This window comes from Anomaloglossus baeobatrachus, chromosome 12 (assembly GCF_048569485.1).
Source record: "Anomaloglossus baeobatrachus isolate aAnoBae1 chromosome 12, aAnoBae1.hap1, whole genome shotgun sequence".
NCBI classification, from domain to species: domain Eukaryota; kingdom Metazoa; phylum Chordata; class Amphibia; order Anura; family Aromobatidae; genus Anomaloglossus; species Anomaloglossus baeobatrachus.
The window spans coordinates 38,137,949-38,164,913 of NC_134364.1; the positions used below are offsets into that span (position 1 = coordinate 38,137,949).

A 26,965-nucleotide genomic window follows, 5' to 3' on the forward strand; every position below is an offset into this window, starting at 1 on the left:
AGCGTAGGTATGCACCTGATAATGCTTGGTAAAAGTGTGCCGCCTGGCACACCTGCTGAGCCGTAGCCTGGTGCCGTAATGCCCAGGACGCACCCACGGCTCTGGTAGAATGGGCCTTCAGCCCTGAGGGAACCGGAAGCCCCGCGGAACGGTAGGCTTCAAAAATTGGTTCCTTGATCCACCGAGCCAAGGTGGATTTGGAAGCTTGCGACCCTTTACGCTGACCAGCGACAAGGACAAAGAGTGCATCCGATCGGCGCAGGGGCGCCGTGCGGGAAATGTAGATTCTGAGTGCTCTCACTAGATCCAACAAATGCAAATCCTTTTCACATTGATGAACTGGATGAGGACACAAAGAAGGTAAGGAGATATCCTGATTGAGATGAAAGGGGGATACCACCTTAGGGAGAAACTCCGGAATCGGGCGCAGGACCACCTTGTCCTGGTGAATCACCAGGAAGGGAGATTTGCATGACAGCGCTGCTAGCTCGGACACTCTCCGAAGAGAGGTGACCGCCACAAGAAAAGTCACTTTCTGTGAAAGGCGAGAAAGGGAAACATCCCTCATAGGCTCGAAAGGCGGCTTCTGGAGAGCAATTAGAACCCTGTTCAGATCCCAGGGCTCTAACGGCCGCTTGTAAGGAGGGACGATATGACAAACCCCTTGCAGGAACGTGCGTACCTGAGGAAGTCGTGCTAGGCGCTTCTGAAAAAATACAGATAGCGCTGAGACCTGTCCTTTAAGGGAGCCTAGCGACAAACCTTTTTCCAAACCGGATTGTAGGAAGGAAAGAAAAGTAGGCAATGCAAATGGCCAGGGAGGAAATCCCTGAGCAGAACACCAAGATAAGAATATCTTCCACGTCCTGTGGTAGATCTTGGCGGAGGTTGGTTTTCTAGCCTGTCTCATGGTGGCAATAACCTCTTGAGATAACCCTGAATACGCTAGGATCCAGGACTCAATGGCCACACAGTCAGGTTCAGGGCCGCAGAATTCCGATGGAAAAACGGCCCTTGAGACAGCAAGTCTGGTCGGTCTGGTAGCGCCCACGGTTGGCCTACCGTGAGGTGCCACAGATCCGGGTACCACGACCTCCTCGGCCAGTCTGGAGCGACGAGGATGGCGCGGCGGCAGTCGGACCTGATCTTGCGCAGCACTCTGGGCAACAGTGCCAGAGGAGGGAACACATAAGGTAGCCGGAACTGCGACGAATCTTGAACTAAGGCGTCCGCCGCCAGAGCTCGGTGATCGTGAGACCGCGCCATGAAAGCTGGGACCTTGTTGTTGTGCCGGGACGCCATTAGGTCGACGTCCGGCATCCCCCAGCGGCGACAGATCTCCTGAAACACGTCCGGGTGAAGAGACCATTCCCCTGCGTCCATACCCTGGCGACTGAGAAAATCTGCTTCCCAGTTGTCCACGCCTGGGATGTGAACTGCGGATATGGTGGATGCCGTGTCTTCCACCCACGTCAGAATCCGCCGGACTTCCTGGAAGGCTTGCCGACTGCGTGTTCCTCCTTGGTGGTTGATGTATGCCACCGCTGTGGAGTTGTCCGACTGAATTCGGATCTGCTTGCCTTCCAGCCACGGCTGGAAGGCTTGTAGGGCAAGATACACTGCTCTGATTTCCAGAACATTGATCTGAAGGGTGGACTCTTGCTGAGTCCACGTACCCTGAGCCCTGTGGTGGAGAAAAACCGCTCCCCACCCTGACAGACTCGCGTCCGTCGTGACCACCGCCCAGGATGGGGGTAGGAAGGACTTTCCCTTTGACAAAGAGGTGGGAAGAAGCCACCACTGAAGAGATTCCTTGGCCGCCTGAGAAAGGGAGACGTTCCTGTCGAGGGACGTCGACTTCCCGTCCCATTGGCGGAGAATGTCCCATTGTAGTGGACGCAGATGAAACTGCGCGAAAGGGACTGCCTCCATTGCTGCTACCATCTTCCCTAGGAAGTGCATGAGGCGTCTCAAGGGGTGTAACTGGTCTTGAAGGAGAGATCGCACCCCTGTCTGTAGTGAACGCTGTTTGTCCAGCGGAAGCTTCACTATCGCTGAGAGAGTATGAAACTCCATGCCAAGATACGTTAGCGATTGGGTCGGGGTCAGATTTGACTTGGAAAAGTTGATGATCCACCCGAAACTCTGGAGAGTCTCCAGCGCAACGTTCAGGCTGTGTTGGCATGCCTCTTGAGAGGGAGCCTTGACAAGCAGATCGTCTAAGTAAGGGATCACAGAGTGTCCCTGAGAGTGCAGGACTGCTACTACTGCTGCCATGACCTTGGTGAAGGCCCGTGGGGCTGTCGCCAGACCGAAAGGCAGAGCTACGAACTGAAGGTGTTCGTCTCCTATCACGAAGCGTAGAAAACGCTGATGCTCTGGAGCAATCGGCACGTGGAGATAAGCATCCTTGATGTCTATTGATGCTAGGAAATCTCCTTGAGACATTGCGGCGATGACGGAGCGGAGGGATTCCATCCGGAATAGTCTGGTTTTCACGTACTTGTTGAGAAGTTTTAGGTCCAGAACGGGACGGAAAGATCCGTCCTTTTTTGGTACCACAAACAAATTGGCGTAAAAACCGTGACCTTGCTCCTGAAGAGGAACCGGGATCACCACTCCTTCTGCCTTTAGAGTGCACACCGCTTGCAGAAGAGCATTGGCTCGGTCGGGAGGCGGAGACGTTCTGAAGAATCGAGTTGGAGGACGAGAACTGAACTCTATCCTGTACCCGTGGGACAGAATGTCTCTCACCCAACGGTCTTGGACCTTGTAAATAGACTCCAGCCCTCTGCGCTGACATTCTGTACAGCGTCCCGCCCTTCCCCTGACTGGCAGGCCTGGGGGCGGGAACGAAACGAAACTAGGCCGCAAAAGCCGGGGACTCGATTAATAAGCGCGGCCGTCATACATGCACGGCCAGCGCGGAAGTCCCCGGCGCACCACAAGTCCCAGCCGCGCCGCAGCATTTTTTAAAACTAACAGCAGCGGCCGGCGCGGCAGTTCGCAATACTTAGACTCACTCAGCAGAGCTGTAGTGAGTAGTGGCACCAGCGCGCGCGCTGTTGTCCCCGGCGCACTAACACACTCAGCAATGCTGCAGTGTGTCTGCGTCTGTATGGGGACACAGAGTACCTTGATGTAGCAGGGCCATGTCCCTGACGATACTCAGCTCCATATCCAGCAGATTTTCCAGGGGCTGTGGATGGAGCACGGTCTCAGTGCCTGGAGACCGGTAAAATCCCACTTCACCCAGAGCCCTAAGGGGGATGGGGAAGGATGCAGCATGTGGGCTCCAGCCTCCGTACCCGCAATGGGTACCTCAACCTTAACAAACACCGCCGACAAAAGTGGGGTGAGAAGGGAGCATGCTGGGGGCCCTAGTATGGGCCCTCTTTTCTTCCATCCGACATAGTCAGCAGCTGCTGCTGACTAAACAGTGGAGCTATGCGTGGATGTCTGACCTCCTTCGCACAAAGCATGAAAACTGAGGAGCCCGTGATCCCACGGGGGGTGTATAGGCAGAAGGGGAGGGGCCTTACACTTTTAAGTGTAGTGCTTTGTGTGGCCTCCGGAGGCAGTAGCTATACACCCAATTGTCTGGGTCTCCCAATGGAGCGACAAAGAAACCCAATTTTAGCTACTACACTTAAAGAAAACTCTATTAAATTTGTCCCTAAACGGGCTACAACATTGGGAAATATTTTTTGCCCAAGTCATTACAAAAACCCTACTAGTCTGAATAATACCTGGCTCACACAAAGAGACTTTTTTAGGTGTGGTCACTACCCATGCAAAGTATGCCAGTATGTAGTGAAGGGAGATTCCTTTATTTCCTTTTCTACCAAAACTTGCTATCAAATTAATAAAATATATGAATTGCAATAGTGAAGGGGTCATATATTTGATTGACTGCATTATTTGTAGCAAACAATATGTGGGTTGCACGATAGGGCCACTAAAAAAAAAAAAAAAAAAAAAAAAAAAAAATCGGGTTAGGCGCCATATTTCTGACGAACAAAATAAACGCGGTTCCTCTGCGGTTACTAAACATGTTGCGATGTGCCATGGTGGCAATTTGAAAGGTTTCCGCTTTAGAGCCATAGAAAAGGTTAATAAATTGGAAAGGGGGGGGGGGGGGGGAGATTTCCAGAGGAATGTTTTTAACCGTGAATCCTTCTGGATATTTAAATTAAATACTAGGACTCCTGCAGGGTTCAACATACGCCAAGATATGATCATGCAATATAACTGAGAAAAATTATTATTCATGTAGAACTGGTTTTATATGCAAAAAGGAGAAAGAAAACCTTTTTTTTCTTTTTTTGTGTTTTTAAACCTTATTGTGTTCTCTCTCTATTCCCCTGGTGCAGGTATCAAACACATGTAGAGTAATTAATGATGTAATCAACTAATTGATTGTGGGTTGGATCCCTAGCAAAAGGGAAGACTGTTTGTATTCTATATAGAGGTATTGAACTATATCCATGAATAAGAACTAACGACAACTGCGTTATGTCGAAACGCGTTGGGTGAACTGTGCCTTGTGGATGCGGTCTATCCATTTTTAAAGCGATGAAAATAAAAGTTTTTAATTCATCTGCCTGTGATCCGCTGGATTTCGTTACTTTGTATTACTGAGAGAGACATTCCCACGAAAAAAAAAAAAATCTGACACTTGGATCAGGCTGAAAACGTCATATCAGGGGCCTAAAAAAAAAAATAAATATAAAAGAATGAAGATAAACTTGAACTCTAGGTAGCCACTGACATATGTGCAAATCATATTTTCTATATCAAAAGTGTCTATAACCTTTAAAGTCTTCTTAAGTGTTTCTTGTCCTTTATGGAGCCAGTCTCTCAGGGTATGGTCAAAACCATAAAGGAAAGTCTGATCTAAATAATGTCTGGACAAATCACAGAGAATAGTCCAAGACAGTATAGATTGAAGTCTCAGACGGAGATATTGACTTGGCTCTAAGCCCTTATCAAATTAGGAAAATGTAATTTCAAATGAAGGATGTCAAGAAATACACAGGTCACTTCATTGTGTAAAATTTTATTATTTTTGCATACCAGCATAGTCTTGATACAAGCAAAGTATAGATTTCCTACACAATTTCGCCGTTAAAAAGAACCCAGTTTAATAGTACAGTTCCTTGATCACAGATATTTTACAGTCATAAATTATAAGAAGCTATCCATTTAATTTCTTGGCTACATATAGCCACCAAATGTAAGAGTTAGCATCTATGCGAAGTATGTCAATATTCAAGGGAAGTGACAACATTCCAACATTCCGTAACATTCCAACATTCCGTAACATTCCAACATTCCGTAACATTCTCCGTTATCGGTTTCCCATTCGCCTTCATGTCAGATCAGTCAAAAGCAGCTTGCTGACAGTTTCCATTTTTTTTTTATTATACTGTACAGTACATTGGAGCTGAAACAAGTAGAAACAGCAATTGCAATGTTATCCAAGATGAAGAATCCGTTTTAAACCTCCATTAGGAGACTCAATAGATGAGCCATAATCCCTCTGCCCTTTAGTTTTAGATGCTTCACAGCTAACAAGTCTTACATAATACTTATAGAATATAGATAAATAACGCCTAGATCATAATCAAGATATCAAAGTAAAATAAAATAGTTCGGAATTAGATCATTGGGATCCATTTACAGTTGTCAGGCAGCTTCTGATCAATCGTGGGGGGAGTGGGGGTCTAGATTTAGTGGATTGGTACATTCAGATTTTAGTACAGATATACATTCGTCTATTTCTCTCTGGTACCTAAGATTAGGAAAAATCAACATGGATGAGAGAAGGAAGCATTAATTTGCTTTTTGAACTTACTTTAAAGAGAATCTCTTAGCAAGTTTTTGAAATTCATTCTGAGAGCCATATATTGTAGAGCAAGAGAGCCTGATTCCAGGGATGTGTTGTACTTTCAATACAATCAGTGTTTTATCAGCAGAAGATTATCACTGCAGGACTAGGTGTCACATGCAAAGCAGCCAGGCTAAGCTGTGTAACCACACGCCCACCACCAATTGGCAGCTTGCTGACAATGCCAGTCAGGGATGTGGGTGGGGTTATACACAGCCCAGACGTTTTTCCTGTGCTACAGCTGTATTAGACAAAGCTGGTATTCTATGAAAACTGCACCAACAGCCCAGTAAGTGACACATAGGTGGAATCGTGCTTTTTGTCCTCACATCATTGTTCTCTCAGATTACATGCAAAAACCTGCTGACAAATTCCCTTTAAGAGCCATTGTTGTACAATAGGATAGACTTCACGACACAGTTCTCCTGTGTTGAGCATACATACAGCACCTTTGTACAAGCCTCAGTGGCAAAAACGTGGTATCTTCGCTTAAACAGTAGTGTGGAAACTATCTGAAAGTGCCAGCGTGCTAGAAATACTGTATATCTGATATACAAACCCCCAGAGAACAATAAATCCGAATACTATCCCCAAAATCTGTCCCTAGAGGAGGTAAGATTTGAGAGTCCTCCACTCTGAAACTCCGCCAACACCAATTCCTCAAACTGGGTCTATATGGCTACTACGGTCAAAAAAATGTTGCATAGCTGTATTTACCCTGGTAAAAATGCCATAAAGGCTGGGACACTCCTCTCCTCTGTAACTTGCTGTTTATGGCCTCAAATTAATCTCTATTAGAGAAGCAGCAACAGATTGCGGGACGTGAGCTACCGCATGCGGAGCAGCTAGAGCCGGGGCCCTGGTTTTCATGCACATCTACAATCCACGCTCCTCGTTCTCGGCTCTGTCCACATTCCTTACACCCCGCACAGTAATTGTGAAATCCTTGTCCTCTGCCCCTGCAAGTTGGCTCTGCTGGACCATCATATTAAACTCTTCTATTCATATTTCCCAGTCTAGATGTAAGCTACTCGTAGCATTAGCTTCCTGAAGATTTTACTGACTGCCAGCTCCTGTGCCTAATAACACACAACATACGTATACCATAACTTTTCGTGATCAATTTTTCCTCTCTCACTATCCTGATACCTCCAAATTTCATCTCTAGTTCTCCCTGGTGGCTGTTACCTCAATCTCTCTGGTTCTCCCTTTTGGCTGTTACCTCAATCTCTCTGGTTCTCCCTGTTGGTGGTAATCTCAATCTCTCTGGTTCTCCCTGTTGGTGGTAATCTCAATCTCTCTGGTTCTCCCTGTTGGTGGTAATCTCAATCTCTCTGGTTCTCCCTGTTGGTGGTAATCTCAATCTCTCTGGTTCTCCCTGTTGGTGGTAATCTCAATCTCTCTGGTTCTCCCTGTTGGTGGTTATCTCAATCTCTCTTGTTCTCCTTGTTGACGGGTATCTCAATCTCTCTGGTTCTCCTTGTTGACGGTTATCTCAATCTCTCTGGTTCTCCCTGTTGGCTGTTATCTCAAGGTCTCTGGTTCTCACTGCTGGCTATTATCTCAATCTTTCTGGTTCTCCCTGTTGGTGGTAATCTCAATCTCTCTGGTTCTCCCTGTTGGTGGTAATCTCAATCTCTCTGGTTCTCCCTGTTGGTGGTAATCTCAATCTCTCTTGTTCTCCCTGTTGGTGGTAATCTCAATCTCTCTGGTTCTCCCTGTTGGTGGTAATCTCAATCTCTCTTGTTCTCCCTGTTGGTGGTAATCTCAATCTCTCTGGTTCTCCCTGTTGGCTGTTATCTCAAGGTCTCTGGTTCTCACTGCTGGCTATTATCTCAATCTCTCTGGTTCTCCCTGTTGGTGGTAATCTCAATCTCTCTGGTTCTCCCTGTTGGTGGTAATCTCAATCTCTCTTGTTCTCCCTGTTGGTGGTTATCTCAATCTCTCTGGTTCTCCCTGTTAGCTGTTATCTCAATCTCTCTGGTTCTCCCTGTTGGCTGTTATCTCAAGGTCTCTGGTTCTCACTGCTGGCTATTATCTCAATCTCTCTGGTTCTCACTATACTGCTGTTACCTCAATCTCTATGGCTTTCACTGTGCTGTTGGCTGTTATCTCCATCTCTCCCATCTCTAGTACATACAAGTATACAGAGTGGAGGGGTATTGGTGACTACAGTAAAGGCGAATGTTATAACATGAATAGTCCTGGCAGATTTTCAGAGTGACTGTACCTGTCCTGAGCAGAGAGTGGATGACTTGTAACTTTGCAGCAGCAGCAGCTTAATGGCTGTCTGCATCAAAATAACTACAAACCTATGTATTTATTTTGATGAAATGACAGGTAAACCTTTAAGGGTTAGATTACATGATACTGGTGTATAACAGTTTCCTCCACCATCCTATGACGTGGCGCGTCACCCAATGTCTCCTTAGGCAAAATTCAGGAATCTTAGCCGCTGTATCCCTATTACCTTCAGGCATATGCAACGCATATGTATGGACCGCAATGCACCGACCGATCGGGAGTCTCCTGACCTGAATTTGATGGCCTCATAAGCAGATCAGGGGACCGGCGGCCAGTCTGTACTCGGACCACATGTACACGTGTCTAAATTTGGCTTTAAACTCCGTTGTTCTTAGCTCCACTAGGCACTGCATGGGATCTGTTTCCAGGATGGCCCAATTATACACAAATGTGGCTTCATCATTGTAAAACAAGTCCATGCAAGTCTTGTAACATACATTTGTTTTTAAACAGTCACCACTGGAAAGATCTCTGCTTGCTGACAGTGAATGAAATATTATAGTAGAGAAGTATATAACTTTTCATTCTTCAATGGTCAAACTGTATTTATATAAGAGTGGACTAACCCTTGAAGCACCAACCAAAAAAAACTAGAAGGAACATTGTATCAGCGCCTTTAAACGCAGAGAACAGAATAAAGCTTCAGGTGTTCATACACCTGTTACAAGGCACTATCACCAATTATCAGGAAAAAAGGCACAAAGTATTATTGGGGAGATAAACCCATGTAAGGGGTCTCTCAGATGTCTGTGCACAGACCAGAATGCACGGAGCAGCCGGGAGTCTCCCACCCAGAGAGTGACAGCTTCATATAGTTTTATGAGGCTGTCCTGCTCCGGTCAGGAGACCCCCGGCCAGTCTGTGCATGGAGTGGCTGGGAAGGGGGAAGGGGGAAGGGGGGGGTGTCTTCTGTGCCGCGTGGGACACCCTTTTAAAAATATATGAAGCTGTCACGTTCAGGTCAGGAGACCCCCGGTCAGTCTGTTGCATTGTGGTCTGTACATAGACTGGCCATGGCTCTCCCGACCAGAGTGTGGCAGCTTCATATATTACTATAGGCTGTCATGCTCGACACAGGGGACCCCTGGGCAGTCTATTGCATTGCTATCTGTGCATGAAGTGTCCGGGGGTCTCCTGTGCCGAGCGCAACATCCTCATAGAAATATATGAAGGAAGCTGTCATGTTCAGGTCAGGAGACCCCCGCTCAGTGTGTTGCATTGCGGTCTGTACATGGACTGGCCATTGCTCTCCCGACCAGAGTGTGGCAGCTTCATATAATACTATAGGCTATCACGCTCGGAACAGGGGACCTCCGGGCAGTCTATTGCACTGCTATCTGTGCATGAAGTGTCCGGGGGTCTCCTGTGCTGAGCGCGACATCCTCATAGAAATATATGAAGCGGTCATACTCTGATCTGGAGATCCTCTCCCCTCCCCAGCCACTCCGTGTATTCTTGTCTGTGCACGGACCATGTTGCACGAACCACTAAAAGAGCCCAAAGAGGGAGTGGGGAGAACATTCACGAGTTTATCACCAACAGGGGTGTCTTCTGCAGTCTAGTGGTGCCCGGAGGCATGAAGCCCACTGGGCAGCCATTATATCAAGTCTAGGAATAGTACTAGCATGGTGAAGACCAGGCTGGATAATGCTACAATGAAATAAAAGAGCAATAAAACAAAGAGGAATGTCGCTAATCAGTGTAGACTAGTAAGGGCTTATTCGCGTAAAGGGGTATTCCGGTCATAGCAAGTGGCGGCCAAGCTAGGACTTGTGCATTACTGTTGTAGTATTACAAGTCAGCCCCAACACTTGGTAAGGCTAGAGTACCCCTTAATGATCATCCATGTGATATTACAATGCAAAAACTCCCAGAACTACTGGAACCATTCGGATGGCTAGGTTACAAAAGTGAAAAAAATAAAGGGTCAATCTCATTGAGCCTCGTATACACCGGCAGGTTTCGGTCAGTCTTTTGCGTCACTAGTGGGGAGGAAAAAAATCAAGAGGCAGGTCCCAATCTTTCCTTGTACAAAAATACTGACTAATATTATGTTAGTGTGAATGAGGCCCTATTCAGATAGAGAAGGGCGTCAAGAGAGTATGTTAAAATAACAAAGATTATTTATCTTTTATTGGGTTCACGGTTAGAAATAAATAAGACTAATAGTGTATTAGGAAGAAGAAATGTTACCACGGCTGTCATGTCTGTACACGTAAATGCTTGTATTACTCATCTTATAACACCGCGATGTGACGCTCCTCAGTTATTCCTCCTTGAAATGTACAACTACTTTGACAACTGGGCGGTGCATGTTGAGAGGTGTGTCCAAACAGTCCAATCAGTGCTGGCAACTAAATTCTCAGATACACGCCCTCTTCACGCGGTACTCATCAGTTTATTCATAAATTTCTAGGAGGATCGGCACAATAAAAAGAAAAATATACAGAATTGTGGGGAGAAAACAAGTGTTTAGTGAAACAGACATGAGGCGTGGTGACAGATGAGTGACCGTGAACCTGTGGGTAGATTCATGGTGCCCGATCTACAAATCGGAGACTGATCAATTGCAGCCTGGTACGTTTTACTCTGAAATGTCCAGTTTCTCCGTGCCACGTTGCCGGCCGGGGCCGGTGATTGACACATGTCTCCTTATGTGCACACATGGGAAAGACTGGAGAGGGCCCGCAACTGACTAGTCAGGTCTCTCCCTATAGTCTCCGGCTGGTTCACAAACTAGGTTTTCTCTGAGCATACCTGGCTACAATCGAGCAGCTAAGCTGCCCGAATCTAATGACAGGTTCCCTTTAAGCTTAAAATGCGTCGGACACTCTCCTTACTGCCCCTCTTAAGAGCGGAAGCTACTGAATAACCACATAGTTGAGCGGCTTACAGTCCAGGGTAACAAATACCCCTATAGCACATTGAAAAACTAAATCTAGGGCCAGTACAATGAGTGAAAGCTGCCTGCAGCCTCTATATAGGGGGGAGTTACACCAGAAATCCTGTATGGCACAGTAGTGTAATAAGGGGGACCCATCACCAGGACAGGCCTACATGTTCTACCAATAATTATCTTCCTCAAGGACACTTGAACCTAATTGGCCACATATAAAGAACAAAACCGAGACAGTCACATCTTCCAGTAATCGGGACTCTTAAAATTAGGAGTCCTGGGGGCGGAGCTTATGTCTGGCCTTTGGATGCAATACTGCTCTATCACCTTCCAATAAAAGATATCTTCTATCCTTTCCTTTGTAGTCCAAAGAAATAAAAGCACATACTACTGTACCTCTTATTATAAAAGACCCCCCCCCCAAACTGTATATATAGATGTGACCTATTAAAAAAAAAATAACTTTTTTTCAAATGAATTATTAGGACGTGTAGTATAATGCCAGATGCCGTATATTGTCAGAATGATTGTACTCAAAATATTCCTGTGGTTGGTGCCACTCCAAGCGATTATATAGGCAGCGTACACTGTGGAGGTATCTCGGGAGATCGCGTATGTGTAGAGAGTCGTATTAGTTTGTCTTCTTAGTACATTCACACTTTGGCTTTGGATTAGAATCGCGCTGCGCGTTGTCGAAGTTTGACAAATGCATAGATGGCCACCGCTGCTACAATTATGGGCACCACTATCACCGCCAGCGACATCCCTTCAGAGTCTCTATCACTTCTACTTCCCAAAGGGCCATTTAGATGATTCTGAAAATAAAAAACAAAAAAAAACACAAAAACATAAATGGTGCAAATTAACATAAAATGCAGATTTCAAAAAACAATGCTCAAAAATCAACAAACTGCATCCTAAACATAAGCCATTATCAGAGTGGCCACGGTGTGGCTCGCATGCTTGTGTGTGGCTCTCTACTCTATAACCCCATGACAAATATCCAGGATTTAGCGGAGGTTCCTGGTACTGTATCGGATCGACTGGACATGGCTTCTGCCTTACCGAGATCTAGGCCGAGTCCACATGCCCAGGAATCATCCATTAGAACTGATCCATTGGTAAATAATAAAGTTCTGCAAATGCAACGTTTTTGTCAGTTTTGAAAATATTGATTCTTACTGGATCCGTTTTGTTGTTTTTTTTTATCATGGGAGTCTATGGAAAACAGATCCGTTAACGGATTGCTATAGCTTCAATTTGAACAGGATCCAATAAGCAAAAAACAGATCAGTTACAAGCGAAATAAAAACGGATGATTACCGTGTTTTTCCAAAAATAAGCCCTAGCAGGAATTTTCGGTGTAAGGCTATGTGCGCACGTTGCGTACTAGCCCTGCTGAAATTTCTGCAGCGTTCTGAAGAGCACACGTGCGCTTCAAATCGCTGCAGAAAATGTCCGTAGAGAAAAAAAAAAGAAGCAGATTCCATGCGCTCTGCCTGCAGCTCCTGCCATAGACAGAGCAGGAGCTGCCGGCAAAGCGCAGGAAAGAAGTGACATGTTACTACTTAGAACGCAGCGCAATCATACTCTCCAGACGCTGAGGACCTGCAGTGGAACGTACACCCACATACATCAGATTGCTCACACAATCACACATCAGGCGATACCGATTGCTTCTGGCCGGCAGAGAATCCTGGGACGCAGTGTGGTGGAACCTATAGAGAACCTGCGGTGGAACGCATCGATGCGTTCTAGAGCAAAGACCTCCATGTGTTCCATCGCAGGTCCTCACGCTCCATTGCACTGCTTCCCCTCTTTCCCTGCTGGCCGGAAGCAATCCGTATTACTGGATGTGGTGAGTGTGTGTGTGTGTGTGTGTGTGTGCGATCTGATTTGTGATTTTGTGTGCGACCTGATGTGCGATGTGTGTATAGGAGTGTGCGACCTGATGTGTGTGTGCACGATCTGATGTATGCGAGTGTGTCAGCCCGAAGTAGGGGAGGGCGCTGTGAAACATACCTGCTGGGAGCGCTCGCCGAGGATTGCAGGAGGACCTGGGAGCGATGCAGATGCTCGGGATCTGGTTAGTAGGATTCTCCTGAAGTTTTTTGAGGGGTGAACTTAGCGTATTTTTCGGACTATAAGACGCACTTTTTTCCCACACAAATTTTTGGGGGAAAGTTGGGGGTGCTTCTTATGGTCTGAATATAGGGCCGCGGCTGGGACTGAGGGTGCTGCGGTGGAGAGGGTCATCGGGGGCACGAGCAGGCTGTAGCAGTGCCTGCCGTGACCATGTGGGCCCGCTCATTACATATGCACTCCCATCCTCCCGCCCATCATCCCTCAGCGCTGAAGTCTGCGCTGACAGGTGGGCGGAATGATGGGCGGGGGGTGCGCACATAATTAACAGCCGGCCGTGATCACCCCTGGCAAGTACAGCCTGGAGTGATCATGTGCGGCTGTATTCACTGCCCCCCATGTATCACCATCTGCTAGGGGGGCAGTGAAGTACGGTACACTCACCGGCCACTTCTGTGCAGCATCGCGATCTCCTCCAGTCTGCCGGTCAGCTGATCTGTGTAGACAGCGGTGAGCACAGCGATGACGTCATCACTGTGCGTGCAGCCAGTCTCCACGCAAGTCAGCTGACCGGCAGACTGGAGGAGATCGCGATGCTGCAGGGAAGTGACCGGTGACGGCTCCACACAGATCAGCGGCACTGCTGCCGCCACAGATGGGGGAGGAGCGATGCTGCATTGAGCAAGGAAAGGTGAGTATAAACGTTTATTATTTTTTGTGGGATTCAGGATACATGCCATATAGCAGGATGAGGGTATATAGCAGGATGGGGCCATATAGCAGGATGGCAGTATATAGCAGGATGGGGCCATATAGCAGGATGGGGGCCATATAGCAGGATGGGGGCCATATAGCAGGATGGGGGCCATATAGCAGGATGGGGGCCATATAGCAGGATGGGGGCCATATAGCAGGATGGGGGCCATATAGCAGGATGGGGGCCATATAGCAGGATGGGGGCCATATAGCAGGATGGGGGCCATATAGCAGGATGGGGGCCATATAGCAGGATGGGGGCCATATAGCAGGATGGGGGCCATATAGCAGGATGGGGCCATATAGCAGGATGGGGGCCATATAGCAGGATGGGGGCCATATAGCAGGATGGGGGCCATATAGCAGGATGGGGGCCATATAGCAGGATGGGGGCCATATAGCAGGATGGGGGCCATATAGCAGGATGGGGGCCATATAGCAGGATGGGGGCCATATAGCAGGATGGAGGCCATATAGCAGGATGGGGGCCATATAGCAGGATGGGGGCCATATAGCAGGATGGGGGCCATATAGCAGGATGGGGGCCATATAGCAGGATGGCAGTATGAGGGCATATTCCAGGATGGGGGTATATAGCAAGATGAGGGCATATACCAGGATTGGGTACCCTAGCAGAGAATTTGGGGACATTACCCCCATAACAGTATCAGCAGCAGATCCTCACCCCATAACAGTGTGTCATGACCACATTTTTTGCTTAAAATTTTATTTTCCTCCTCTAACATCAGGGTGCGTCTTATAGTCCGAAAAATACGGTACACCTAACTGTGTTTCCAAGAATAAGCCCTAGCACTGTTTGAGGCAAAAAAAAGTATAAGACAGTGACTTATTTTTGGAAAAACATGGTAAATGACTATCAGTTGCCAGAACCATTTTCCATTGACTCCCATGTTAAAAAAAACGATCGTGCAAAAAAAAAAAAAAAAAAAAAAAAAAAAAAAAAAAAAAAAATCGATATTTTCAAAACGGACAAAAAAGTTGTTTTTCCACAACTTTTTTTTTTTATCAATGGATCCGTTTTAATGGATGATTACTGGACATGTGAACTCTTATACCGTTAGGTGGTAGCATATCCTATACAGATCAGCGGGGATCCATGTGATCCTTCATGGTGAGACCCTGTTGTGGAGTCGCGCTTGCGATCCCATGCGAGGCGTGGCGCTGACCACCATTATTACAGAGCAAACCGGCAGTTTCTCCGAGTTCATCTGCTGCATCTTATACCGACTCATTTACATCCCGGTTAGCGGCTTCTATAGATCTGTCTGTGCAGATCCTGCAGCCGAGCGCCTCCGCCGGGGTTATAAGGGAACAGGCGTCCTGCTCAGCTGTTGGGGGAATTCACGAGGCAAGAACAGGGTAAAGAATGAGTCCTGACAGCTCGCATTTGTCTGCCGAGAACAATGGCCGACACGGGAGGTAGAACACATCTGCTGCCATCCATCTTTAATGGATAAACCCAGATCAAATCTGTTTCTATGGCTACAACTAAAAATCATGAGTGTGCAGAAGTTATTCTGGAGTAACACCAGTCACTATGTACTTATTATAGGCGCTTACATGTAAAATTAGGTACTCTGGGTTTTTTCCCTCATCCAAATCAATGAGAAAATGACAATAGAGACCACACAGTGGTTGTCACCAGCCCTTCCAGACTCATAAATGGTAGATACCTACATTTAAAGGGAATCTGTCGCCAGGTTTTTGCCACCTAATCTGAGAGCAGCATATCGTAGGGACAGAGGCCCCTATTCCAGCAATGTGTCACTTAGGCGCCGCTCACATCAGCGGTATTTTGCCGGAAAGTCGGTCCGCATGTGACCGCATCTTGCCGCGATTCTATTGGAAATTAATGGAACTGAAACGCATTTGTGCCGGATCCAGCAAAATACCGCTGATGTAAGCGGTGCCTTACTGGGCTGCCTAGTGTAGTTTTGATAAAATCACTGCTTAATCAGCAGTAGATTATCATTACAGGACTACTTGACGTGCTGCAGGTAGTCCAGCATATTCATGAGCTCTGTATAACTGCTAAACCTGCAGCAGAGAAAACAGTGTTTTTATCAAAATGACGGCAAACAGCTCAGTAAGTGACACATTGAAGGAATCAGGGTCTCTGTCTCTACATTATGCTGCTCTCAGATGGGGGAGCAAAAACCTGGTGACAGATTCCCTTTAAGGGCTACCTCTATATGGCTACATATTTATACCAAGCGTACATCCTTTGTTTTTCAATCATGACTATGAGTGGAGTAAAGAACTAGACACATACAATTTCTCCTTGTATTAAACGGGTCCTCCAGCACCACTCACCTCCACATCGGCATGCAGGCAAAGCTACAACATTTTTGCAAAGACATCAGCAGCATTTTTTCCCCACTGCATTAAGTATCTGCAGAAAACAGACAGCAGCTGCAGATACTTGGTGCAGGGCTTGGAGAATGTTTTTTATTTTTTTCTCTCTGATGCGGATATATTACCAATCAAAGCATTTCGCATTTAATGAGTTAACACCCACTGGGACTTAACAGAAGTTACATGTTTTTTTTTCCACTGGGGGCGTGGACTTCTTCTCCCTGTATGATACTGACCAATCATAAGCAGGCAGCAACAGAGCAGAAAAAGAACACACCCCTCAATAGCTTAGGTTTGTTATTTTCTGAGATGTAAGGATGCAGCTCTGATTTTCTGGCCTAACCTTGTGCATTATTAAGGGTTGGAAGATTAGAGCACAGATAACTAACACCTTTCAGAATAAGGTCTGTGTGGGGGAGAGGGGCAGCATGGCCGAGTTTAGCAGTGGCACATTACAAACCCTTCTATCAGCTCTTTTCATGGCTCTGTCATCTCTGCTGTACCGCCTCTCCCCTCACACTGTCTGGAGCTGTGTCACTAGTCACACTTGTGTATACTGTGCTTAACACAGTCCCAGAAATTTCGAGCTCCATGGATTCCAAAAGGTAGAAATGTTAAATGACCCCTCTCTGGGACTTCTAGTGTTAAAGTAACTTTTTAGCACAACAGACGTGTGAATAGTGACACAGCTCCAGACATGCAGTGTGGTGGTACAGCACTATGAGAGGAAGAGAGGTGAGAGAAGGGTTTGTAATATCACACAGCTAAACTCAGCTGCACTTTCTAATCATGCAGGAGGTTAGACCTGGAGATCAGGGCTGTATCCCGATTATAGTTGGGGTGTGTTATTTTTTTTGCTGTGTTGCTGCCTGCTTATGATTGGGCAATTCATACAGGGAGAAATACATAGCCTCAATGAAAAATATTAGATAACCCCCATATTTACCGTGAGGTTTTTAAAAATCTTATTTAAAACAAAGCAGATGAAATCCAGTTTTTAAGACCACGTATAGTGTTGTGGATTTGCACGGTCTTTTTTGTTTGTTTTTTAAAGCTGGATTCACTTGTGGCAGTTTTAGATAATAAACCAGGGGTACAAAACTGGTGGTCAGCAGGTTAAATCCAGACCTGGGAAGAGGAGCTGATGTGAGTCAGTGGCACTTAGCATAAAGGCAGTCCACGCCAGCTACGGGGCCTGAGGTGAGAACAGTGGGTATGCGGTGTTCTACTAGTCCCTCTTCCAGACATACAGCCTTGCACTGTCCTTTAGCCACCACTGAATGTGAACAGTCACCAACTGCCAAAATCTAGACTGGTGGAATACATCTCAAATTGGGGTGCATAGCATGGTGGGGGATTTTGGTGGTTGGTGACTGTCCACAGGCTATTTATTTCATGCAGCATTTGCTTGGACCTGTCCCGCCCACAGCCATGACTCAGTCATGGGTACGGGATTGAAATAGACCAGGTGAGTGCTGCTAAGAGCAGTTCTACTATTCATATGTGAGGCCGTATGGCACATTTTATAAAAATATTTTAGGCTATGACTGCCCCAAATGAGATTTGCCGTGACGTGGCGAGGCAGCTCAAGAAATTGCAATTTTTTGCCAAAAATCTCAAAATTTTTATAATAAGTACAGTTTGGAATTTTTAGTGCTGAAGTGCACATTTAGTGCTGGCTTTTTGTTTTTTCTTTAAGGAAAATGGCACCTGGAGGTGGCGCATGCGCAGATGAGATCTAGGCTTGTCAATGAGCCGATAGCTCAATCTGGCAACGCGCCGACTGTGGGCGCTATTTATTTGAAACCCCAGCACAACTGCCGACAGTTTTTGGGACAGCATCTTGGAACCCTCTGCACCTCCTGCAGCAACGCCCTGCTCCATCCCCACCCCTGCCTCCTGTGACCCTGCTCCCCCACCGCTGTGACCCCGCTCCTCCACCCCCGCCTCCCGTGACCCCGCTCCTCCACCCCCGCCTCCCGTGACCCCGCTCCTCCACCCCCCGCCTCCCGTGACCCCGCTCCTCCACCCCCGCCTCCCGTGACCCCGCTCCTCCACCCCCGCCTCCCGTGACCCCGCTCCTCCACCCCCGCCTCCCGTGACCCCGCTCCTCCACCCCCGCCTCCCGTGACCCCGCTCCTCCACCCCCGCCTCCCGTGACTGCGCTTCACCACCGCTGTCGCCCCCCCCCTCCGGATTATAAGACAGACCCTCTCTTTTTTTTTCTCTCTCTTTTTCCCCCTCTAAAATTGGGGTGCGTCTTATAAGCCGAAAAATACGGTAGTTGTACAAAGTTTACAAATACAGAATAATGGTGTCTTACAGCCAACTCAAGTAAGGCAACTTTATCTAAAACTACCCCAGGGCCATGATTCAATCTGGCCACTGCGTCCGGCTGGAGATGCCATACCCATCACTATTGCCCTAACCAGTGACCATACTCAGATGTCACAGCCCAGGACACTACAGACCCCCAATTCCTGGACTTTGTGGGCATATAAAGTGTCTTTTCTCCAATTTATGTCCAGAGCTGCACAACCCATATCTACATAGATCACGTGAAGACCATGACGTGGAGCAGTAAGGGTCACAGACCTGGTGTTGGACTTTTAGCACCACAGGGTCACTCGAGCTCCTGAAGAGGTCCACAGCCGTCTTGTGCAAGAGATTTTCGAGTTTAATACCATTTACCTGAGCAGAGAGGGATAAAAAGGAAAAGTAATTATGCAAAATGTACTGTTTAAGACAATCGTCCATACCAAAATGTAACCACCTTGTAAGGTCCTTATTGATAAGTGTCTTTAGGCGAATAGCAAAGGGGGAAATGACACTGTGGCTTAGTCAGGGGATTCAGAGATATATAAGTACGCTGAAATTGTGTTCCAAATTAATGAAAGCCTCGTCACATCTTTACTGACAGACATTCATTATTGGAGATTTTTAGTATTAACCTAATGTGTATTTGGGTTTTCCAACTAAGGATGGGGCATGTTTTGTCGTCAACATGTCTAATCCTTCTTGTTCCTGTGAAATATAAACTCTTGCCCAAAAAGTCTGCCAGTGGCAAATATCCTCTATCCCCATTAGAAAAAAAACATGAATGATTAGGGGGAGTCAGTGAGGATATTGCCGAGACGGGGAATAAAAAGGGGTTCCTGACGTCTTTGATATTTTTCATGAGTGTCTTCAGCCTTTACATGAAAGGCCACATCAATCTGCACATGTAGCTAAACTCAATGTTAAAAATCCTAAAAAAAAAAATAATTATTAAATTAAGTTAGGACAGCAATGTATATTGCTTACATTGTGGCAAAAATGTAAATGGAATATGTCAGCAGGTTTCTGCTATGTAATGTGAGAGCACCTTGATATAGGGGCAAAGACCCCGATTATTGCTGTTTCAATAAAATCAATGTTTTATAAGCAGAAGATTATCACTACAGGACTAGGTGTCTCATGCTTCATAGTCCAACCCCAACTCCACCACCAATTGGCAGTTTTCTGTATACATTGTATATTTATAGAAAGCTGCTGATCAATGGTGTGGATAGGGCTACACAGAGCTCAGCATTCCCAGCTCTGCTAGATTTGCAGCAGAGAAAACTGATTTGATCATGACTGCTGCACCCAGTAAATTAAGTGATACATTGCATTAGCTCGTGACCGGTTTAGGGGCGACGAGTGGGGTTAGTGGACTCACTGGACCACAAGGGGGACTCAGGCTTACCCTTTAGTGGGAGGGGTGTAACTAAGTGCCCTATGCGAGGCGGACACCAGGTACAACTCCCAGAGCAGTGACCGGGACTGTGGAAGCTGACTCCCAGGGCAGGTGACACAGTCGGGTACAAATGGGATGACTGATGCAAGGTGGAGAGGGGATATGGACAGGAATGGTGGATATGGCAGGGACAGATAGGTATGGTAAGGCAGGTACAGGTGTAATGGGACAGGAGCACGGACACCTAACAACTAGCTAGCAGATTGGTATACTGGTAACTGAACACGTTGTGCAGGCACCTCCCCTAATAGGAGGGTGCCTTAAATACATAGTGCCTCTCAGCTATAGGCAAAGCACCAGCCCTTTAAGAGGAAGCCTGCTGTGTGCGCATGCGCCCTAAAACACACTTCCGGGACTCCTGGGCTGCTTGCACAGGCCACAAAAAGGGAAAAAGGCAGCAGCATTCTTAGACGGCCAGAGGTATCAGGGAAGAACGCAACCCGGCTGGGTGGTGAGTAAGTATGTCACTTCAGGGACATCGGCGCTACACACACTTCTCTAACCCTATGTCATGCTGCTGACAGATTCCCTTTAAGAAAAGTAGTTCAACTTAGAACCTTGAAAATCATCCAAACAGGATTTGAATATCTACTGTACAGTAGAGAAGCCCAGCAGCATTTTTTAGACCAGATTCATTATTGCATTAGCAATCTTTTCCTTTTTAGGTTTTGAGGTTTTTAATTTGCGTTTTATTCTCCTTTTGATTTGTGTCTTTTCAGATATTATTGACCGATTCATCAATTGCAACTTTTTTTTTTTTAAAAAAAAAAAGTTGCAAAGCATCTTACAAACATATACTCCAATCCCCATAAACGCCAGCAAATTTTTGCAACATTTTAGCTGAACATGTGACTTTTTGCACTAAAAGGTTAAAAATAATAAAAAAAAAATAAAAAAGAGCATTTTGATTTTATGCTAAAGTCTTGGACCTGAGCAAGAAACCAAAATAAAAAAAATAATTAGGGGGTGCGGGGGGGTATATTATATATATATATATACACACACATATAGATAGATATATATCTATATATATCTATCTATGTGTGTGTGTGTGTGTGTGTGTGTGTGTGTGTGTGTGTGTGTGTGTGTGTGTGTGTGTGTGTGTGTGTGTGTGTGTGTGTGTATGTATGTATGTATGTATGTATGTATGTATGTATGTATGTATGTATGTATGTATGTATGTATGTATATGTATGTGTGTGTATGTATGTATATACACACACACACATACATATATTATATACATATATACATACACACACATACATACACACACATATACACATTATATATATATATATATATATATATATATATATATATATATTAGTATATATATATATATATATATATATATATTATATATATATTAGTATATATATATATATATATATATATATATATTAGTATATATATATATATATACACACTAATATATATATATATACACACTAATTATATATATATATATATACACTAATTATATATATATATATATATATATATATATATATATATATATATATATATATATATATATATATATATATATATATATACATACATACACACACACACTAATATATATATATATATACACATATACACACTAATATATATATATATATATACACACTAATATATATATATATTAGTATATATATATATATATATATATATATATATATATATATATATATATATATATATATATATATATATATATATATATATATTAGTGTATATATATATATATACACACACTAATATATATATATATATATATATATATATATATATATATATATATATATATATATATATATATATATATATATACATACACACTATTAGTATATTATATATATATATAATGTGAAAATAATATATATATATATATATATATATATATATATATATATATATATATATATATATATATATATATATATATATATATATATATATATATATATATATATATATATATATATATATATATATATACATACATACATATATATACACACACACACCACACACACACACTGCAGGGTCCGCTCAGGAGCGGTGCTGGGGGCAGGTGACAGCTGCGGGCGGCAGCGTTAGGCTATGTGCGCACAGTGCGTTTTGCGTGTTTTTCGGGTGCGTTTTTGCTCAGAAAACTGCATGACTTTGCTTCCCCAGCAAAGTCTATGAGTTTTCATTTTTGCTGTCCGCACACATCTGTTTTTTTCAGCTGCGTTTTTGTGCTGCCACAAAAACGCAGCATGTCAATTATTCCCGCGTTTTTCACTGCGCTTTTCATCCATTGAGTTCAATGGGATGTTGAAAGACGCAATGAGAAACGCAAATAGCTGCGTTTTGGTGCGTTTTGGTGCGTTTCTAACACCAAAAACGAAGCTATAAACGCAGGAGGTGGGTAGTAAAGTGACGTGTACAGGAAGAGGATTCCTTCTGTCAGTATATACAGAAGCGTGAATCCTCCCGGTACCGTCACCACCGCTTCCACCTCCCGTCCTGTGCTTGTCAGCTGCCGTGCGGCGCCATGTACAGGCAGGAGGTGGAAGCAGCTGCGAAAACAAAAGTTAACAGTAGAAAAAAAAAAAAGTTATACTCACCTGTCTGCAGGGTCCCGGTGCCATGCCCGCTCCCATCTCCTCTCACGGTATCGCCGCTCCGGCTGTGTGCAGACGGCCGGGAAACCTCCGATGGATGCAGGACCTGGCGATGGATCACCTGATGCAGTCACCTGATGCATCAGGTGATCGTAAGTATCGCGGTGACGCGGGCGCCCGGCATCAGCGGATGCGTCAGGAGACTTCTTTCCTGATTACCGGCAGCTGCTGCAGCGATCGGACGGGATCAGACTCCCGTCCCATCGCTGCAGGAGCTGCCAGTAATCAGGACATAAGTGAGTAATTTTTTTTTTTTTTTTCACCGATGCATCAGCTGATTGTATAATCGGCTTTTATACAATCAGCTGATGTGTGATGGGATTCAGGCACTTGATCCTGACACATCATCTGATCGCTTTGCCTTCCAGCAAACCGATCAGATGATATTGGATCCGGATTGGACGGCACGGGACCCTGACCCAGGATTACTGCGGAGGGGGGGTTCTTTATTTCAATAAAGATGGAGTCACTAATTGTGTTGTGTTTTATTTCTAATAAAAATATTTTTCTGTGTTGTGTTTTTTTTTTATCTTTACTAGAAATTCATGGTGGCCATGTCTAATATTGGCATGACACCATGAATTTCGGGCTTAGGGCTAGCTGATAATATACAGCTAGCCCTAACTCCATTATTACCTAGCTAGCCACCCGGCATCAGGGCAGCTGGAAGAGCTGGATACAGCGCCAGAAGATGGCGCTTCTATGAAAGCGCCATTTTCTGGGGTGGCTGCGGGACTGCAATTCACAGCGGGGGTGCCCAGAAAGAATGGGCACCCTGCACTGTGGATTCCAATCCCCAGCTGCCTAGTTGTACCCGGCTGGACTCAAAAATTGGGCGAAGCTCACGTCATTTTTTTTTTTAAATTATTTCATGAAATTCATGAAATAATTTAAAAAAAAAGGGCTTCCCTATATTTTTGGTTCCCAGCCGGGTACAAATAGGCAGCTGGGGGTTGGGGGCAGCCCGTACCTGCCTGCTGTACCCGGCTAGCATACAAAAATATGGCGAAGCCCACGTCATTTTTTTTGTTTGGGGGGGCAAAGAAATCCTGCATACAGTCCTGGAAGGAGGATGCTGAGCCTTGTAGTTCGACAGCTGCTGTCTGCTCTCCTGCATACACTATTGGATGGAGGATGCTGAGCCTTGTAGGTCTGCTCCCCCTGACTCTCCCTCAAGCATTCAGTCCTGGATGGAGCATGCTGAGCCTTGTAGTTCTGCAGCTGTCTGCTCTTCTGCATACACTAGTGGAGAATGAAGAACACATTGCAGAAGGAAATGACATCAGACCTTTTTTTTTTTTGTTCACTGATAAAAAACGCAGCAAAACGCAGCCAAAAACGCACCAAATCGCGGCAAAAACGCATGCGTTTCTTGCCGCGTTTTCGACGCAGGTGCGTTTTTAGCGGCCAAAAACGCACAAAAACGCAGCATCAAAAAGACGCAGTGTGCGCACATAGCCTTAATCTCCTGCTCACGCTCATATAATATGCACAGCCGCTGTCCACATCAGCGTGGTGCTGAAACTGCATCACGCGCTGAGGGGCTGGGGCAGCGGGGCATATTATATCTGCCTGTGCTCCCTTTGATCGCACATGATCCCCCTGTGTTAGATATGGCCCCCATGCTGCTGCCCATAGTAAAATAAAAAAAGCTTTACTCACCTCCTCCAGCGCTGATCTCCGGTCTCCTGCTGCTGCTGTGTGTGATAAGGCACGCAGAGATGATATCACTCTGCCGTGCCGATCACATGACCGACAGCAAGAACCAGGAAGTAAGGAAGCCGGAGCTCAACTGCGAGGAGGGAGACACGAGGAGGGACAGCGCTGAGAAGATAAGGAAAGAGTGTTTTATTTTATTATGGGCAGCAGCATGGGGGCATATCTAAAGGTGGTGTCACACACCGCGACGACAACGACGTCGCTGCTACGTCACCATTTTCTGTGACCTTGCAGCGACGTCCCGTCGCTGTCGCTGTGTGTGACATCCAGCAACGAGCTGGACCCTGCTGTGAGGTCGTTGCTCGTTGCTGAATGTCCTGCTTCATTTTTTCATCGTCGCTCTCCCGCTGTGAAGCACACATCGCTGTGTGTGACAGCGAGAGAGCGACGAAATGAAGCGAGCAGGGAGCAGGAGCCGGCGTCTGGCAGCTGCGGAAAGCTGTAACCACTGTAAACATCAGGTAACCAAGGGAAGACCTTTCCCTGGTTACCCGATATTTACCTTCGTTACCAGCCTCCGCCGCTCTCACGCTGCCAGTGCCGGCTCCCTGCTCTCTGCACATGTAGCTGCAGTACACATCAGGTAATTAACCCGATGTATACTGTAGCTAGGAGAGCAAGGAGCCAGCGCTAAGCAGTGTGCGCGGCTCCCTGCTCTCTGCACTGTGACATGTAGCTGCAGTACACATCGGGTTAATTAACCCGATGTGTACTGTAGCTAGGAGAGCAAGGAGCCAGCGCTAAGCAGTGTGCGCGGCTCCCTGCTCTCTGCACTGTGACATGTAGCTGCAGTACACATCGGGTTAATTAACCCGATGTGTACTGTAGCTAGGAGAGCAAGGAGCCAGCGCTAAGCAGTGTGCGCGGCTCCCTGCTCTCTGCACATGTAGCGACGTTATGATCGCTGCTGCGTCGCTGTGTTTGACAGCTAAGCAGCGATCATAACAGCGACTTACAAGGTCGCTGCTACGTCACAGAAAATGGTGACGTAACAGCGATGTCGTTGTCGCTATGTGTGAACCCAGCTTAACACAGGGGAGATGTGCCATCTATAGTGGCCATGGGCAGCACACATGGGGGCCATATCAAACACAGGGGAGGTGTGCCATCTATAGGGGCCATGGGCAGCACAGGGGGACGTGTCCCAGCACAAGGGGGCTATATTCAATATAAGGGGGCCATATCCAGATTAAGGGGGGCTAATTTTAGGATGGGGGGCTATGATGGACATATACCCTATATGATTTGTTAGACGGACACTGGCATTATAAGATGGACCCTATTTAACATTAAAAAAAATTCTCTTTTCCTTCACCAAATTTGGGGGTGCGTCTTATAATCAGGTGTGCCTTATAAAGCGAAAAATACGGTGTGTGTATATATAATATATATATATATATATATATATATATATATATATATATAATCTCTATATCTATATCTATATATATATATATATAAAAAAAAGATATTTATTATTACTAACAATACAATTTGCAATCCGCACCCTCCACGGTTTAAAAAGAAAAAAAAAAAAAAATGGACAGAGTTTCCATGGCGGGAGATATTCGTTTGCTAAGTGAATGAGCCACACACATCTCTTATGAGACCCATGTACATTCTTGCCTGTAGTGCACACCTAGGTGATACAAATGCATTCATCCATATTGTGGTATGTGGGGGGCCGGTGGAGGGGGAACGTATCCGGGCCAAGGCCTTTTTCATGAGAATACACTTGCTTAAGTAAGTATAAACCGTTCAGGCGCCTCACCTCCAGAATCCGGTCTCCCTCCTGCAGCCGGCCATCGACCGCGGCAGCACCACCCTCCTTGATGCTGCTGACATAGATGCTGCTGTCATGCGAGACATATTGTTGGTCTGTGCCACCTACAATATTAAACCCCAAACCTACGGAGAGAAAAGAAACCAAAATGAGCAGGCTGCATATAACAACAATTTGTGCTAGAGTTGAGTCTTTCGACCAGCCTATGCATCAATGAACCTTGGGCGCACGTCCTCATTCCTGGTTCACTGGTGATCCAGCCTTCAGATACTTGAAGATGCTCCGTTTTGGAGATTTTCGGACCCAGCCATCACAATTTGGCCATCAAATCCTTCTTGCTTGCCCATTTTTCCCTCCATGTTGCACCAACACGACTTGAGTACCGAGCATAACGTAAGTCAGTGGGAAACTCAAGCATTTTTAGACTCTCATGCTCGAGGCTCGATCGAGTAATGAACTGTGGCGAGCGCTCTCGCCCATCGCTAATCGGAATGTATGCAGTATTGAGTATGGGCAACGCGTGCAGAAATCCCTGCACATACACACCATTACATGCCACGCTGAAGATAATGGTTATCTATAGAATGTTCTGTCGCACTGAATGACAAATCAAGATCCTCTGCTGGCAGCTCATTCTGCGATTCCCAACCAATGCCACCCCATTGGAGACAAGTCCAGAGACACTGCAGGCCACACAGACTGC

At 45.7% G+C, this 26,965-nt stretch overlaps 1 protein-coding gene across 1 annotated transcript in view; it reads right to left on the minus strand.

Moving 5' to 3' along the window:
• Positions 1-5,043: 5,043 nt before the first annotated feature.
• Positions 5,044-26,965, minus strand: part of SYNJ2BP (synaptojanin 2 binding protein) — a 36,944-nt gene continuing 15,022 nt past the window's right edge. Inside the window, exons 2-4 of the mRNA XM_075331098.1 lie at positions 26,251-26,387; positions 18,900-18,995; positions 5,044-11,905 (exon numbers count right to left, since the gene is read on the minus strand). Coding sequence (XP_075187213.1) covers positions 11,762-11,905; positions 18,900-18,995; positions 26,251-26,387 — 377 coding nt within the window. The 3' untranslated portion in view covers positions 5,044-11,761. The remainder of the gene's footprint in view (positions 11,906-18,899; positions 18,996-26,250; positions 26,388-26,965) is intronic.